The sequence below is a fragment of the Agelaius tricolor genome, unplaced genomic scaffold (genome assembly GCF_023055355.1).
Source record: "Agelaius tricolor isolate 1412-34295 unplaced genomic scaffold, bAgeTri1.0.p SCAF_197, whole genome shotgun sequence".
NCBI classification, from domain to species: domain Eukaryota; kingdom Metazoa; phylum Chordata; class Aves; order Passeriformes; family Icteridae; genus Agelaius; species Agelaius tricolor.
The window spans coordinates 3,504-19,624 of NW_027269457.1; the positions used below are offsets into that span (position 1 = coordinate 3,504).

Genomic DNA, 16,121 nt, shown 5'->3' on the forward strand with positions numbered 1-16,121 from the left:
AAAACTGCCCCCAAATCCCAAATCCTAAAACCCCTCCTAAAATCACCCCCAAATCCCCCCAAAATTCTATAAACACCCCCAAATCCCTCCTAAATTCCCCCAGGATCCCCCCTAAAATCATCCCCAAATCCCCTCAAAATCCTATAAATCCCCCCAAATCCCCCCAAATCCTAAAATCCCTCCTAAAATCACCCCAAAATCCCATAAACACCCCCAAAATGCCCCCCAAATCCTAAAACCCCTCCTAAAATCACCCCCAAATCCCCCAAAATTCTATAAACACCCCCAAATCTCTCCTAAATTCCCCCAGAATCCCCCCTAAAATCACCCCCAAATCCCCTCAAACCCCCCCCAAATGCTCCCTAAATCCCCCCAAATCCTAAAATCCCTGCTAAAATCACCCCAAATCCCCGAAAATCCTAAAATCCCCCCTAAAATCACCCCCAAATCCCTCCTAAATCTCCCCAGAATCCCCCCTAAAATCACCCCCAAATCCCCTCAAAACCCCCCAAAACTGCCCCCAAAACTCTCCCTAAATCCCCCCCAAATCCCCCAAAATCCTAAAACCCCTCCTAAAATCACCCCCAAAAATCCTAAAATCACCCCCAAAACTGCCCCCAAATCCTAAAACCCCTCCTAAAATCACCCCTGAACCCCCCAAAATTCCATAAACACCCCCAAATCCCCCCAGAATCCTAAAACCCCTCCTATAATCACCCCCCAAAATCCTAAAATCCCCCGAAAATCACCCCAAATCTCCCCAAAACTGCCCCCAAAATGCTCCCTAAATCCCCCCAAAATCCTAAAACCCCTCCTAAAATCAGCCCCAAATCCCCCCTACAATGCCCCCAAACCCCCCCAAACCCCAAAAATGCCCCAAAACCCCAAAATCCCCCTCAAAATCCCCCAAAATCCTCCCAGAATGCCCCCTAAAATCACCCCCAAATCCCCTCAAAACCCCCCAAAATCCTCCCTAAAACCCCTCAAATCCCCCCAAAATCCTAAAACCCCTCCTAAAATCAGCCCCAAATCCCCCCAAAATCCCCCCTACAATCCCCCCAAACCCCCCCAAACCCCCCCAAAACCCCAAAAATGCCCCAAAATCCCCCAAAAATGCCCCAAACCCAGGCCTCACCTGTGCCAGGCGCCGCTCCAGCCCCAGCTCCAGCACAGCGAAGGCGTTGGCGGCTGCCAGGGGGAATTCACAGCTTTGGGGTTTTTGGGGTTTTTTGGGGGTTTTTTGGGGTTTTTGGGGTTTTGGGGTTATTTGGGGTTTGGGGTTGTTTGTTTGGAGTCTGGGGTTTTGGGGGTCGTTTGGAGTTTTTGGGGGTTTGGGGTTTTTGGGGTCGTTTGGGTTTTTCTTTTTTTGGAGTTTGGGGTTTTTGGGGTCGTTTGGGGTTTTTGGGGGGTTTGGGGATTTTGGGGTTTGGGGTTTTCTGGGGTTTGGGGTTTCTTTGGGGTTCTTTGGGATTTTTTGGGTTTGGGGTTTTTGGGCCTTTTTTGGGTTTGTTTGGGGTTTGAGGCTTTCTGGAGTTTGAGACTTTTGGAGTTTGGGGTTGGGGATTTTTGGGGTTTTTGGGGATTTTGGGGTTCGGGGTTGTTTGGGGTTTGATTGGGGTTTGGGGTTTTTGGGGATTTTTGGGGTTTGGAGTTATTTGGGGTTTGGGGTTTTTTGTTTGGAGTTTGGGGTTTTTGGGGTCGTTTGGAGTTTTTGGTGGTTTGGGGTTTTTGGGGTTTGGGGTTTCGGTTTGATTGGGGTTTGGGGATTTTGGGATTTTCTGGGGTGTTTTGAGGTTTGGGGTTTTTGGGGGGTTTGGGGTTTGGGGTTTTCTGGGGTTTGGGGTTTTTGCAGGGTTTTTGGGTCTGGGGTTTTCTGGGGTTTGAGGTTTTTTTGGGGTTGTTTGGGTTTTTTTGTGTTTAGGGTTTTTGGGTTTTGGGTTTTTGGGCTTTTTTTGGGTTTGTTTGGGGTTTGAGGCTTTTTGGGGTTTGGAGTTTGGGGTTGGGGATTTCTGGAGTTTTTTGGGCTTGTTTGGGGTTTGTTGGGGTTTGGGGTTTTGGGCTTTTTTTGGGGTTTGAGGCTTGTTTGGGGTTGTTTGGGTTTTGGGGTTTTGGGCTTTTTTAGGGGTTTGGGGTTGTTTGGGGTTGTTTGGGGTTTCATTGGGGTTTGGGGTTTTTTGGGGGTTTTGGGGTTTTTTGTTTGTTTGTTTTTGGGGTTTTTGGGGATTTTGGGGTTTGGGTTATTTGGGGTTTGGGGTTGTTTCTTTGGAGTCTGGGGTTTTCTGGGGTTTGAGGGTTTTTTGGGTGGTTTGGGGTTTTTTGGGTTTTGGGGTTTTGGGGCTTTTTTTGGGGTTTGAGGCTTTTAGGGCTTTTGGGGTTTTGGGGTTTTTGGGTTTTTTTGGGGTTTTTTGGGGTTTTTTGGGGTTTTTTGGGGTTTTTGGTTGTTTGTTTGGAGTTTGGGGTTTTTGGGGTCATTTGGGGTTTTTGGGGCCTTTGGGGTTTTTGGGGTTTGGGGTTTCGGTTTGATTGGGGTTTGGGGATTTTGGTTTTTGGGGTTTTTTAGGGGTTGGAGGTTTTGGGGTTTGGGGTTTTCTGGGGTTTGAGGTGTTTTGGGGTTGTTTGGGGTTTTTTGGGTTTTGGGTTTTTGGGCTTGTTTTGGGGTTTAAGGATTTTTGGGGTTTGAGGCCTTTGGGGTTTGGGGTTATTTGAGGTTTGGGGTTGTTTGTTTGGGGTTTTTGGGGTCATTTGGGGTTTTGGGGCCTTTGGGGTTTTTGGGGTTTGGGGTTTCGGTTTGATTGGGGTTTGGGGATTTTGAGGTTTTCTAGAGTTTGGGGTTTTTGGGGTTTTTTAGGGGTTTGGGGATTTTTGGGTTTGGGATTTGGGTTTTTTGCATTTTTTTGGGTTTGGGGTTTTCTCGGGTTTGAGGTTTTTGGGGTTGTTTGGGTTTTTTTGTGTTTAGGGTGTTTTGGGTTTGGGGTTCTTGGGCTTTTTTGGGGGTTTTTGGGGGTTTGAGGCTTTTGGGGTTCGAGGTTGTTTGGGGTTTGATTGAGGTTTGGGGTTTTTTGGGGGGTTTGGGGTTTTTTGGGGTTTGGGGTTTTTTTTCGGAGTTTGGGGTTTTTGGGGTCATTTGGGGTTTTTTGGGGGTTTGGAGTTTTTGGGGTTTGAGGTTTTTTGGGTTTGGGGTTTGGGTTTTTTGCAGTGTTTTTGGCTTTGGGGTTCTCTGGGGTTTGAGGTTTTTTGGGGTTGTTTGGGTTTTTTGTGTTTAGGGTTTTTTGGGTTTTGGAGTTTGTTGGGTTTGGGTTTTTTGGGCTTTTTTGGGGTTTGTTTGGGGTTTGAGGACTTTTGGGGTTTGAGACTTTTTGGGTTTTGGAGTTTGGGGTTGTGGATTTGGGGGTTTGATTGGGGTTTGGGGTTTTTCGGAGTTTTTGGGGTTTTTTGTGTGTTTTTTTTTGTTTTTTTGGGGGTTTGGGGCTGTTTCCGGTTGGGGATTTTGGGGTTTTTTTGGGGTTTGGGTTTCTTTGGGAGGGTTTTTGGGGTTTTTTGGGGTTTGGGGCTGTTTCTGGTTGGGGATTTTGGGGTTTTTTGGGGTTTTTTGGGGTTTGGGTTTCTTTGGGGTTTGATTGGGGTTTGGGGTTTTTCAGAGCTTTTGGGGATTTTTTTGTATGGTTTTTTGGGGTTTGGGGTTGTTTCTGGTTGGGGATTTTGGGGTTTTTTTGGGGTTTGGGTTTCTTTGGGATGGTTTTTTGGTTTCCTGGGTTTTTGGGGGGGTTGGGGGTTTTTTTGTGTGGTTTTTGGGGTTTTTTTTGGGTTTTGGGGTTGGGGATTTTTGGGGATTTTGGGGTTCAGGGTTGTTTGGGGGCTTGAGGTTTTTTGGGGTTGTTTGGGGTTTGATTGGGGTTTTGGGGTTTTTTGTGTGGTTTTTTTGGGGGTTTGGGGTTGTTTCTGGTTGGGGATTTTTGGGGTTTTTTGGGTTTTGGGTTTCTTTGGGGTTTGATTGGGGTTGGGGGTTTTTTGTGCGGTTTTTGGGGTTTTTTTTGGGTTTTGGGGTTTTTGGGGATTTTGGGGTTTTTGGGGATTTTGGGGTTCGGGGTTGTCTGGGGGCTTGAGGCTTTTTGGGGTTGTTTGGGGTTTGATTGGGGGTTTGGGGTTTTTTGTGTGGTTTTTTTTGGTTTTTTGGGGGGTTTTGGGGTTGTTTCTGTTTGGGGATTTTTGGGGTTTTTTGGGGGTTTGGGGCTGTTTCTGGTTGGGGATTTTTGGGGTTTTTTTTGGGGTTTGGGGTTGGTTCCGGTTGGGGATTTTTGGGGTTTTTGGGGGTTTGGGGTTGTTTGGGGTTTTTTGGAGTTTTTGGGGGTTTTTGTGTGGTTTTTTTTGGGTTTTTTGGGGCTGTTTCTGGTTGGGGATTTTGGGGTTTTTTGGGCTTTGGGGCTGTTTCCGGTTGGGGATTTTTGGGTTTTTTGGGGTTTGGGTTTCTTTGGGAGGGTTTTTTTTGGTTTCTGGGTTTTTTTGGGGTTAGGGTTTCTTTGGGAGGGTTTTTTTTGGGGTTCCTGGGTTTTTGGGGTTTGGGTTTCTTTGGGAGGGTTTTTTTTGGTTTCTGGGTTTTTTTGGGGTTAGGGTTTCTTTGGGAGGGTTTTTTTGGGGTTCCTGGGTTTTTGGGGTTTGGTTTCTTTGGGAGGGTTTTTGGTTCCTGGTTTTTGGGGTTAGGGTTTCTTTGGGAGGGTTTTTTTTGGGGTTCCTGGTTTTTGGGGTTTGGGTTTTTTTGGGAGGGTTTTTGGTTCCTGGTTTTTGGGGTTAGGGTTTCTTTGGGAGGGTTTTTTTGTGTCGTTTTTGGGTTTTTTTGGGGTTAGGGTTTCTTTGGGAGGGTTTTTTCTGGGTTTCCTGGGTTTTTGGGGTTAGGGTTTCTTTGGGAGGGTTTTTTTTGGGTTCCTGGTTTTTGGGGTTTGGTTTCTTTGGGAGGGTTTTTTTTGGGGTTCCTGGGTTTTTTTGGGGTTAGGGTTTCTTTGGGAGGGTTTTTTCTGGGTTTCCTGGGTTTTTGGGGTTAGGGTTTCTTTGGGAGGGTTTTTTTTGGGTTCCTGGTTTTTGGGGTTTGGTTTCTTTGGGAGGGTTTTTTTTTGGGGTTTCCTGGTTTTTGGGGTTTGGGTTTCTTTGGGAGGGTTTTTTGGTTTCCTGGGTTTTTTTGGGTTTTTTTGTGTCGTTTTTGGGTTTTTTTGGGGTTTGGGTTTCTTTGGGAGGGTTTTTTGGTTTCCGGGTTTTTGGGGTTTGGGGTTGTTTCTGGTTGGGGATTTTTGGGTTTTTTTTGGGGTTAGGGTTTCTTTGGGAGGGTTTTTTGGTTTCCTGGGTTTTTTGGGGGTTTTTTGTGTCGTTTTTGGGGTTTTTGGGGTTAGGGTTTCTTTGGGAGGGTTTTTTTTGGGGTTCCTGGGTTTTTTTGGGGTTTGGGTTTTTTTGGGAGGGTTTTTTTTGGTTTCCTGGTTTTTGGGGTTTGGGTTTCTTTGGGAGGGTTTTTTGGTTTCCTGGGTTTTTTGGGGTTTTTTTGTGTCGTTTTTGGGGGGTTTTGGGGTTAGGGTTTCTTTGGGAGGGTTTTTTTTGGGGTTCTTGGGGTTTTTTTGGGGTTAGGGTTTCTTTGGGAGGGTTTTTTCTGGGTTTCCTGGGTTTTTGGGGTTAGGGTTTCTTTGGGAGGGTTTTTTTTGGGGTTCCTGTGTTTTGGGGTTAGGGTTTTTTTGGGAGGGTTTTTTGGTTTCCTGTTTTTTGGGGTTTGGGTTTCTTTGGGAGGGTTTTTTTGGGTTCCTGGGTTTTTTGGGTTTTTTTTGTGTCGTTTTGGGGTTTTTTTGAGGTTTGGGTTTTTTTGGGAGGGTTTTTGGGTTCCTGGTTTTTGGGGTTAGGGTTTCTTTGGGAGGGTTTTTTTGTGTCGTTTTTGGGTTTTTTTGGGGTTTGGGTTTCTTTGGGAGGGTTTTTTTTGGGGTTCCTGGGTGTTTTTGGGGTTAGGGTTTCTTTGGGAGGGTTTTTTTTGGGGTTCCTGGGTGTTTTTGGGGTTAGGGTTTCTTTGGGAGGGTTTTTTTTTTTGGGTTTCTGGTTTTTGGGGTTTGGGTTTCTTTGGGAGGGTTTTTTTTGGGTTCCTGGTTTTTGGGGTTAGGGTTTCTTTGGGAGGGTTTTTTTGTGTCGTTTTTGGGTTTTTTTGGGGTTTGGGTTTCTTTGGGAGGGTTTTTTTTGGGGTTCCTGGGTGTTTTTGGGGTTAGGGTTTCTTTGGTAGGGTTTTTTTGGGGTTCCTGGGTGTTTTTGGGGTGCAGTACCGATGACCAGGCAGGGGGCAGGCCAGCTGTAGGGGTCCTTGAGGAACAGGGACACCACCTGGATGGGATCCACCAGGATGCCGTACCTGGGGGGGGACAGCGTGAAAACACCCCAAAAACAACCCAAAATCACCCCAAAAATCACCCCAAAACCACCCCAAAAACAACCCCAAAAATACCCCCAAAAACACCCCAAAATAACCCAAAAAATACCCCCAAAAACACCCCAAAAACCACCCGAAAATAACCCCAAAAATAACCCCAAAAATACCCCCAAAATAACCCCGGGACACCCCAAAAATAACCCCAAAAACACCCCAAAAATAACCCCGGGACACCCCAGAAATATCCCTAAAAATATCCCTGAGACACCCCAAAAATAACCCCAAAAGTATCCCCGGGACACCCCAAAAACACCCCAAAATAACTCCAAAAACAACCCCAAAAATAACCCAGGGACACCCCAAAAATAACCCCAAAACACCCCAAAACCACACCAAAAATAACCCCAAAAATACCCCAAAAATAACCCCAAAAATAACCCAGGGACACACGCAAAATAACCCCAAAAACACCCCAAAAATATCCCTGAGACACCCCAAAAATAACCCCAAAACACCCCAAAAACACCCCAAAAATAACCCCAAAAACACCCCCGGGCCACTCCAAAAACATCCCTAAAAATATCCCTGAGACACCCCAAAAATAACCTCAAAACACCCCAAAAATAACCCAAAAACACCCCAAAAATAACCCCAAAAATAAGCCCAAAACACCCCAAAAATAACCCCAAAAATAAGCCCAAAACACCCCAAAAATAACCCCCAAAACACCCCAAAAATAACCCCAAAATAACCCAGGGACAGCCCCAAAAACAATCCCAAAATAACCCAGGGACACCTCCAAAAATAACCCCAAAACTACCCCTGGGACACCCCAAAAATAACCCCAAAGATAACCCCAAAAGCACCCCAAAGATAACCCCAAAAACACCCCAAAATAACCCCAAAAATACCATTGGGACACCCCAAAACCACCCCTGGGACACCCCAAAAACAACTCCAAAAACACCCCTGGGACACCCCAAAAACAATCCCAAAAATACCCTGGGACACCCCAAAAACACCCCCAAAAACACCCCCAAAAATAACCCCCAAAACACCCCAAAAATAACCCCAAAAATAACCCCGGGACACCCCAAAAATAACCCCAAAATAACCCCAAAAATACCCCAAAAATACCCTGGGACACCCCAAAAACAATCCCAAGAACACCCCAAAACCACCCCCAGGGCACCCCAAAAACACCCCCAAAAACAACCCCAAAACCACCCCAAAAATACCCCAAAATACCCCCGGGACACCCCAAAAACAACCCCAAAAACACCCCCAGGACACCCCAAAGTCCCCGTGTTGGGGACAGTGCCACCCCCTTGGGGACAGTGCCAGCCCCCCTTGGTGACAATGCTACCCCAACGCCCTTGGGGACAGGGCCACCCCCTTGGGGACAGTGCCACCCCAAAATCCTGAGCTGGGGACAGTGCCACCCCCAAACACTCCCTTGGGGACAGTGCCACCCCCAAACACTCCTTGGGGACAGTGCCAGCCCCCCTTGGTGACAATGCTACCCCAACGCCCTTGGGGACAGGGCCACCCCTAAACCCTCCCTTGGGGACAATGCCACCCCATTGGGGACAGTGCCACCCCAAAATACTACCTTGGGGACAGTGCCACCCCCAAACACTCCCTTGGGGACAGTGCCACCACCCCTTGGTGACAATGCTACCCCAACGCCCTTGGGGACAGTGCCACCACCCCCTTGGGGACAGTGCCACCCCCAGATCCTCTGCTACTGGGGACAGTGCCACACCCCCAAAAGCCATGTTGGGGACAGTGCCACCCCCTAATCCTGCCCTGGGGACAGGGCCACTGCCCTGGGGACAGTGCCACCCCCAAACAGCCCTTGGGGACAGTGCCACTGCCTTGGGGACAGTGCCACTCTCAAAGCCCCCATTGGGGACAGTGCCACCCCCTAATCCTGCCCTGGGGACAGTGCCACCTCCCCACTGGGGACAGTGCCACCCCCCTTGGGGACAGTGCCACCCCCTAATCCTGCCCTGGGGACAGTGCCACCTCCAGCCCCATGTTGGGGACAGTGCCACCCTCAAACCCTTCGTGCTGGGGACAGTGCCATCCCCCCCCGTTGGTGACAGTGCCACCCCCACTGGGGACAGTGCCACTCTCAAAGCCCCCATTGGGGTCAGTGCCACCCCCTAATCCTGCCCTGGGGACAGTGCCACCCCCATTGGGGACAGTGCCATCCCCCCGTTGGTGACAGTGCCACCCCCACTGGGGACAGTGCCACCCCCATTGGGGACAGTGCCACCCCCCCATTGGTGACAGTGCCACCCCTGTTGGGGACAGTGCCACCCCCATTGGTGACAGTGCCACCCTCAAACCCTTCGTGTTGGGGACAGTGCCACCCCCGTTGGGGACAGTGCCACCCCCCTTGGGGACAGTGCCACCCCCATTGGTGACAGTGCCACCCCCCTTGGTGACAGTGCCACCCCCCCCATTGGTGACAGGGCCACCCCCATTGGTGACAGTGCCACCCCCCTTGGTGACAGTGCCACCCCCCCGGTTGGTGACAGGGCCACCCCCATTGGTGACAGTGCCACCCCCCTTGGTGACAGTGCCACCCCCCCGGTTGGTGACAGGGCCACCCCCATTGGGGACAGTGCCACCCCCCTTGGTGACAGTGCCACCCCGTCCCTGTCCCCGCTCACTTGATGAGGTTCTCCAGGAAGAGCCGCGCGTTGCTGAGCACCTGAGGGGACAATGGGGACATTGGGGACACTGGGGGGACACTGGGGACACTGAGGGGATTGGGGACATTGGGGGGACATTGGGGACACTGAGGGGGGATTGGGGACACTGAGGGGACACTGAGGGGACACTGGGGACACTGAGGGGACATGGGGACACTGGGGACACTGAGGACACTGAGGGGACATTGAGGGAACACTGAGGGGACATTGAGGGAACACTGAGGGGACATTGGGGACAGAGCTGTCACCAACCCCCCCAGTGCCACCCCAGGCGGGTGCCAGCCCGGGGCTGTTGTGTCACCGGGTGTTGGCACTGGGTGGTGGCACCGGGTGAGTCACCGGTGACAAAGGCCACCCCTGGGGACAAGGAGCTTGGTGACACTGCAGGGACAGCGATGGGGACATCAGTGCCACCCCAGGGCCACCCCGATGTCCCTCAGTGTCACCTCAGTGTCACCTCAGTGTCACCTCAGTGTCACCATGGGGGCTCTGCAGCCCTTTGGGGACAGGGACAGTGACCCCGATGTCCCCCAGTGTCACCTCAGTGTCACCATGGGGGCTCTGTACCCCCCTGGGGACAGCAATGGGGACCCCAGTGCCACCCCAATGTCCCTCAATGTCACCTCAGTGTCACCCCAATGTCCCTCAATGTCCCTCAGTGTCACCTCAGTGTCACCATGGGGGCTCTGTACCCCCTTGGGGACAGCAATGGGGACCTCAGTGCCACCCCAATGTCCCTCAATGTCCCTCAATGTCACCTCAGTGTCACCATGGGGGCTCTTTGGGGACAGCAATGGGGACCCCAGTGTCACCCCAATGTCCCTCAATGTCCCCTCAGTGTCACCCCAATGTCCCTCAATGTCCCTCAGTGTCACCATGAGGGCTCTGTACCTCCCTTGGGGACAGCAATGGAGACCTCAGTGTCACCTCAGTGTCACCTCAGTGTCACCATGGGGGCTCTGTACCTCCCTTGGGGACAGCAATGGGGACCCCAGTGTCGCCCCAATGTCCCTCAGTGTCACCTCAGTGTCACCATGGGGGCTCTGGACACCCCCTGGGGACAGGGACAGGGACGCTGATGTCCCCCAGTGTCACCCCAGTGTCACCCCAGTGTCCCCAATGTCCCTTCAGTGTCCCTGATGTCCCCCAGTGCCACCCCAGCCCTGTCCCTGTCCCCTGTCCCCAAACCCCCCCACCCCCGACTATCGCGACAAACAGGACAGTCTTAGCCCCGCCCACCCACGTGACGTCACATCGACCACGCCCATTCACCCGGAAGGGGGCGCGATCTGGGCGGGGCTATCGCGACAGGAGGGAAATATCGGGCGACACGGGGGGGGGGGAATATCGCGATACGAGGGAAATATCGCGAGACGGGGGAAATATCGCGAGACGGGGGGACTGTCGCGACTCACCAGCATCACGACGCACCAGTTGAGCACCCCCCGGTAGTTGCTGTAGCCGCTGGCCGAGCTCAGCAGCGACTCCTGCACCTTGTGACACCTGGGGACACATTGGGGACACATTGGGGACACATTGGGGACACGGTGGGGACACGGTGGGGACACACGGGGACGCCCCCAAACCGTGCCAGGGGCGGGGGGACATCCCCGGGGGGTGACAGAGGAGGGGACATGGAGGGGACACAGGAGGGGACACAGGAGGGGACATGGAGGGGACACAGGAGGGGACATGGAGGGGACACGGGGGGACACGGAGGGGACACGGGGGGACACAGGAGGGGACACAGGAGGGGACACGGGGGGACATAGAGGGGACACAGGAGGGGACACAGGAGGGGACACGGGGGGACATAGAGGGGACACAGGAGGGGACACAGGAGGGGACATGGAGGGGACATGGAGGGGACACAGGAGGGGACACAGGAGGGGACACGGAGGGGACATGGAGGGGACACGGAGGGGACATGGAGGGGACACAGGAGGGGACATGGAGGGGACATGGAGGGGACATGGACACCCCCAAACCGTCCCAGGGCTGGGGGGACACACAGGGTGGGGACTCCAAGGGTTGGGGACATCCCTGGGGGTGACAGGGGTGACAAAGGTGACAGAGGAGGGTACAAAGGTGACACAAGAATGGCAGAGAGGACACAGGAGGGGACAGGGGTGACACAAGAATGGCAGAGGGGACACAGAAGGGGACACAGGAGGGGACAGGGATGACACAGGAGGCGACACACAGGGACGGGGTGACACACGAATGGCAGAGGTGACACAGGAGGGTGACAGGGGTGACACAGGAGGGGACAGGCAGGGACAGGACCCCCCTGGGGAGGTTTTGGGGGGCTCTGGGTAGGGAGGGGACACACGGCGGGGTCCCCAAACCCTGGGGACATCCCTGGGGAGGGTGACAGGGGTGACACAGGAGTGACAGAGGTGACACAGGAAGTGACAGGGCAGTGGCAGTGCCAGCACTGGGTCCAGAGTCCCCCTCCCCCCCTTGATAAGATATGGGGTGATCAAGGCTAATTAGCGCTAATTAGGGGCTGATTGGGGGGGACAGGGGTCAGGGACAACCCGGGGGGGCAGGGGTGGCACCAGGGTCACCTCTGGGGGGGTTGGGGTGACCCTGAGAGGGTTTGGGGTGGCCCTGAGCAGGTTTGGGGTGGCCCCAAATGAGTTTGGGGTGGCCCTGAGAGGGTTGGGGCTGCCCTTGATGGGTTTGGGGTGGCCCTGTGCAGGTTTGGGGTGGCCCTGGAAGGGTTTGGGGTCACCCTGGGGGGGTTTGGGGTGGCCCTGAGAGGGTTTGGGGGGGACCTTGATGGTTTTGGGGTGGCCCTGGGGGAGTTTGGGGTGGCCCTGAGAGGGTTTGGGGTGGCCCTGGAGGGGTTTGGGGTCACCCTAGGGGGGTTTGGGGTGGCCCTGAGAGGCTTTGGGGTGGCTCTGAGCAGGTTTGGGGTGACCCTGAGCGGGTTTTGGGTGGCCCTGAGTGACTTTGGGGTGGCCCTGAGTGGGTTCGGGGTGGCCCTGGAGGGGTTTGGGGTCACCCTAGGGGGGTTTGGGGTGGCCCTGAGAGGGTTTGGGGTGGCTCTGAGCAGGTTTGGGGTGGCCCTGGGGGAGTTTGGGAGGACCCTGAGTGGGTTCGGGGTGGCCCTGGAAGGCTTTGGGGTCACCCTGGGGGGGTTCGGGGTGGCTCTGAGAGGCTTTGGGGTGGCTCTGAGCAGGTTTGGGGTGACCCTGAGCGGGTTTTGGGTGGCCCTGGGGGGCGGTTAGGGTGGCCCAAAATGAGTTTGGGGCAGCCCTGAGTGAGTTTGGGGCGGCCCTGAGTGGGTCTGGGGTGGCCCTGGAGGGGTTTGGGGTCACCCTGGGGGGGTTCAGCGTGGCCCTGAGTGACTTTGGGGTGGTCCTTGCTGAGTTTGGAGTGGCCCTGAGTAACTCTGGGGTGGCCCTCAGTGGGTTCGGGGTGGCCCTGAGCAGGTTTGGGGTGGCCCTGGGCAGATTTGGAGTGGCCCTGAAAGGGTTTGGGGTCACCCTGGGGGGGTTCAGGGTCACCCTGTGCAGGTTTGGGGTGGCTCTGAGCGGGTTTGGGGTGGCCCTGAGCAGGTTTGGGGTCACCCTGAGGGGGTTTGGGGTGGCCCTGAGCAGGTTTGGGGTCACCCTGAGGGGGTTTGGGGTGGCCCTGAGCAGGTTTGGGGTCACCCTGAGGGGGTTTGGGGTGGCCCTGAGCAGGTTTGGGGTCACCCTGGGGGGGTTTGGGGTGGCCCTGAGAAGATTTGGGGTGGCCCTGAGTGACTTTGGAGTGGCCCTGGGGAAGTTTGGGGTTCCTGGATTGGGCCACTCGGGGTGATCCCTTTGGGGACCCCAAACCAGGGACAGGGGACAAAGGGGACCCCAATTATGGGTAGGGGACAAGGGGGGGCCCTTCTGGGGACCCCAGTTAGGGACAGGGAACCCTAAAAAACAACAAGAGAAGATCCCAAAGCAGGGACAAGGGGACACCCCAAAAACGGGGACAGGGGTCAGTGGGACCCCAAACAAGGGACACAGGGACCCTAAAGAGGGACAGGGGACAGTGGGACCCCAAACAAGTGACACAGGGACCCCAAACAAGGGACACAGGGACCCCAAACAGGGACAGGGGACAGTGGGACCCCCTTGGGCACCCTAAATCAGGGACAGGGGACACTGGGACCCCAAACAAGGGACACAGGGACCCCAAACAGGGACAGGGGACAGTGGGACCCCCTTGGGCACCCTAAATCAGGGACAGGGGACAGTGGGACCCCCTTGGAGACCCCGAACAGGGATAGGGGACAGTGGGGACCCCCTTGGACACCCCAAACCAGGGACAGGAGACAGTGGGACCCCCCCCAAGTGACAGAGGGACCCCAAATCAGAGACAGGGGACAGTGGGACCCCCTTAGGGACCCCAAACCATGGACAGGGGACAGTGGGACCCCCTTGGGCATCCCAAACCAGGGACAGGGGACAGTGGGGACCCCCTTGGGCACCCCAAACCCAGGGACAGAGGACAGTGGGACCCCCCCCAAGTGACACAGGGACCCCAAACAGGGACAGGGGACAGTGGGACCCCCTTGGGCACCCCAAAGAAGGGAGAGGGGACAGTGGGACCCCAAACCAGGGACAGGGGACAGTGGGACCCCCCAAAGGGGCTCCCCCAAATCCCGAGGTGGACTCAGGACCCCGGTAGGGGGACACGGGGGGGGTGACAGGGACACAGATGGGACACGGAGGTGACACGGATGGGACACGGGGGTGACACGGTGGTGACACGGATGGGACACGGAGGTGACACGGAGGTGACACGGATGGGACACACGCGGGGGTGGCACAGCACGGCCGCGGCCGCCCCGCACCGGTGCCGGCGGCGGTGGCGGTGTCGCAACCGGGAGCGGCGGGGCAGGGTTGGGACATCGCCCTGGGGACACCGAGGGGGCACCGGGACAGGGGGCACCGGGGACAGGGACACGGGGACAGGGGGCACCGGCACCCCGGGGACTGCGGGGACACGAAAAGGGGGGACAGAGGACACCGGACACCGGGGGGACACCCTGGAAAGGGGGGACAGGGGGCACCGGGGGGACAGGGACACCGGGGGGACAGGGGGACACTGGGGGGAGGGACAGGGGGACAGGGAAAGGAGGGGACAGGGGGCACCGGACACCGGGGGGACACCCTGGAAAGCGTGGACAGGGGGCACCTGGACCCCTGGGGACACACCCAGGAAAAGGGGGGGACAGGGGGCACCGGGACCCCTGGGGACACACCCAGGAAAAGGAGGGGACACCAGGACCCTTGGGGACAGCGAGACCCCTGTGGGGCAGGAACGTGCAGGGACAAGGGGACACAGGGAGCCGGTGAGGACCCCCATAGGAACAGGACCGGGGGTCCTGGGGGGTCCCCAGAGGGGTCCTCACACATGGGGAGGGGTCCTCAGTGTCCCCAGAGGGGTCCTCACACATGGGGAGGGGTCCTCAGTGTCCCCAGAGGGGTCCTCACACATGGGGAGGGGTCCCCAGTGTCCCCAGAGGGGTCCTCACACATGGGGAGGGGTCCCCAGTGTCCCTGGCGGGGGGGGGGGTCCTGGGGGGTCCCGGTCCCAGCTGAGGGAGGGTCCCAAAAGGCCCAGGTCCAAAGTTGGGGGAGTCCCAAATGTCTCCAAAGCGAGGGGAGGGTCCCGAGTGTCCCCAAAGCAAAGGGGGGGGGGGGTCCCCAAATTACCGGTCCCACCCTGAGGGAGGGTCCCTGAGGGTCCCAAGCCCAGCTGAGGGGGGTCCCCAGTGTCCCCACAACGAGGGGGAGTCTCAAATTATCCGTCCCACCCCGAGGGGGGGGGTCCCCGAGGGTCTCTAAGGGTCTCTGGGCAACCTGAGGGGGGTCCATGAGGGTCCCAGGGCTACCTGAGGGGGAGTCCCGAAGGATCTCGGAGGGTCCCAGGGCCACCTGAGGCGGGAGCGGCTCCCTCACGGCCCCCTCACGGCTCCCGCTGCCGCCCTGAGGGCAGGCTCCCGTTTCCCGCTCTGGGCCCCGTTACCTGAGGTCTCCGGCGAGGTCATCGGCGCCGTCTCCGTGTGCGGAAGGGGGTTCGGGTTTGGCGGGTCCCCCCCGGCGCCTGCGGGCCCCGCCATTGCCCCCGGCGGGGCTCGGGGCTCCGGCGCTGTCGCCGCCCGGGGCCGCGGCCCCCGCGCTGCCCCCGCGCTCGCCCATCTGGGCCCGGCCCGGCCGCGCCCGCCCTTTGTAACCTGGCAACGCCCCGCCCACGCGCCGCTGCCAATGGCAGGGCGGGCACCGCGGGGATTGGCGGGGGTGCGACCAATGGGAAGGGAGTGCGGGGAAAGGGGAGCCAATGAGGAGGGGAGGCGGGAGGTAGGGGTGGCCAATGGGAAGGGGGAATGGGAAGGGGGCGGGGCAAGAAATATGGGGGGGAAGTTGGGGGAATTTTGGGGGGAAGTTGGGGGAGATTTGGAGGAGTTTGGGGAATTTGGGGGCATTTGTGGTAATTTGGGGGAATTTTGGTAAAATTTGGAAGGAATTGGGGAAATTTGGGGGATTTAGGGGGGTTTGAGGGGATTTGGGGGGAATTTGGCAAAATTTGAGGACATTTGGATGAATTTGGGTGGGTTTGGGCGGATTTAGGGGGGATTTTAGGGGGATTTGGGGGAATTTAGGGGAAATTTGGGGGAGTTTATGGGGGAATTCAGGGGAATTGGGGGAGAATTTGGGGGAAATTAGGGGGATTTTGGGGGGAATTTTGAGGAATTTGGGGGGAATTTAGGGAATTTGGGGGAATTTTGTGGGGGGTTGAGGGGGATTGGGGGGGAATTTGGCAAAATTTGGGGACATTTTAGGGGAATTTGAGGGAATTTAGGCGATTTGGGGGGATTTAGAGGAATTTGGGGGATTTTGGGCGGATTTAGGGGAGATTTGAGGGGAGTTTGGGGGGATTTGGAAAGGATTTGGGGAAGTTTGGGGGATTTGAGGGGATTTGGGGGAATTCAGGGAGAATTTGCGGGAGGGTTTGGGGAGATT

General features: G+C 55.9%; 1 protein-coding gene across 1 annotated transcript; it reads right to left on the reverse strand.

The window, feature by feature from the left end:
* Positions 1 to 1,074: 1,074 nt before the first annotated feature.
* On the reverse strand, positions 1,075 to 15,356 carry LOC139587192 (diacylglycerol O-acyltransferase 1-like; the record flags this gene model as incomplete). The annotated part of the gene is made up of 5 exons (XM_071421189.1): positions 15,127 to 15,356; positions 10,524 to 10,611; positions 9,067 to 9,107; positions 6,282 to 6,367; positions 1,075 to 1,188 (listed from the first exon to the last, which is right to left on the reverse strand). Coding segments are annotated over exons 1-5 (502 nt in total), but the record flags the coding sequence as incomplete, so codon positions are not given.
* Between the last annotated feature and the right edge of the window lie 765 nt (positions 15,357 to 16,121).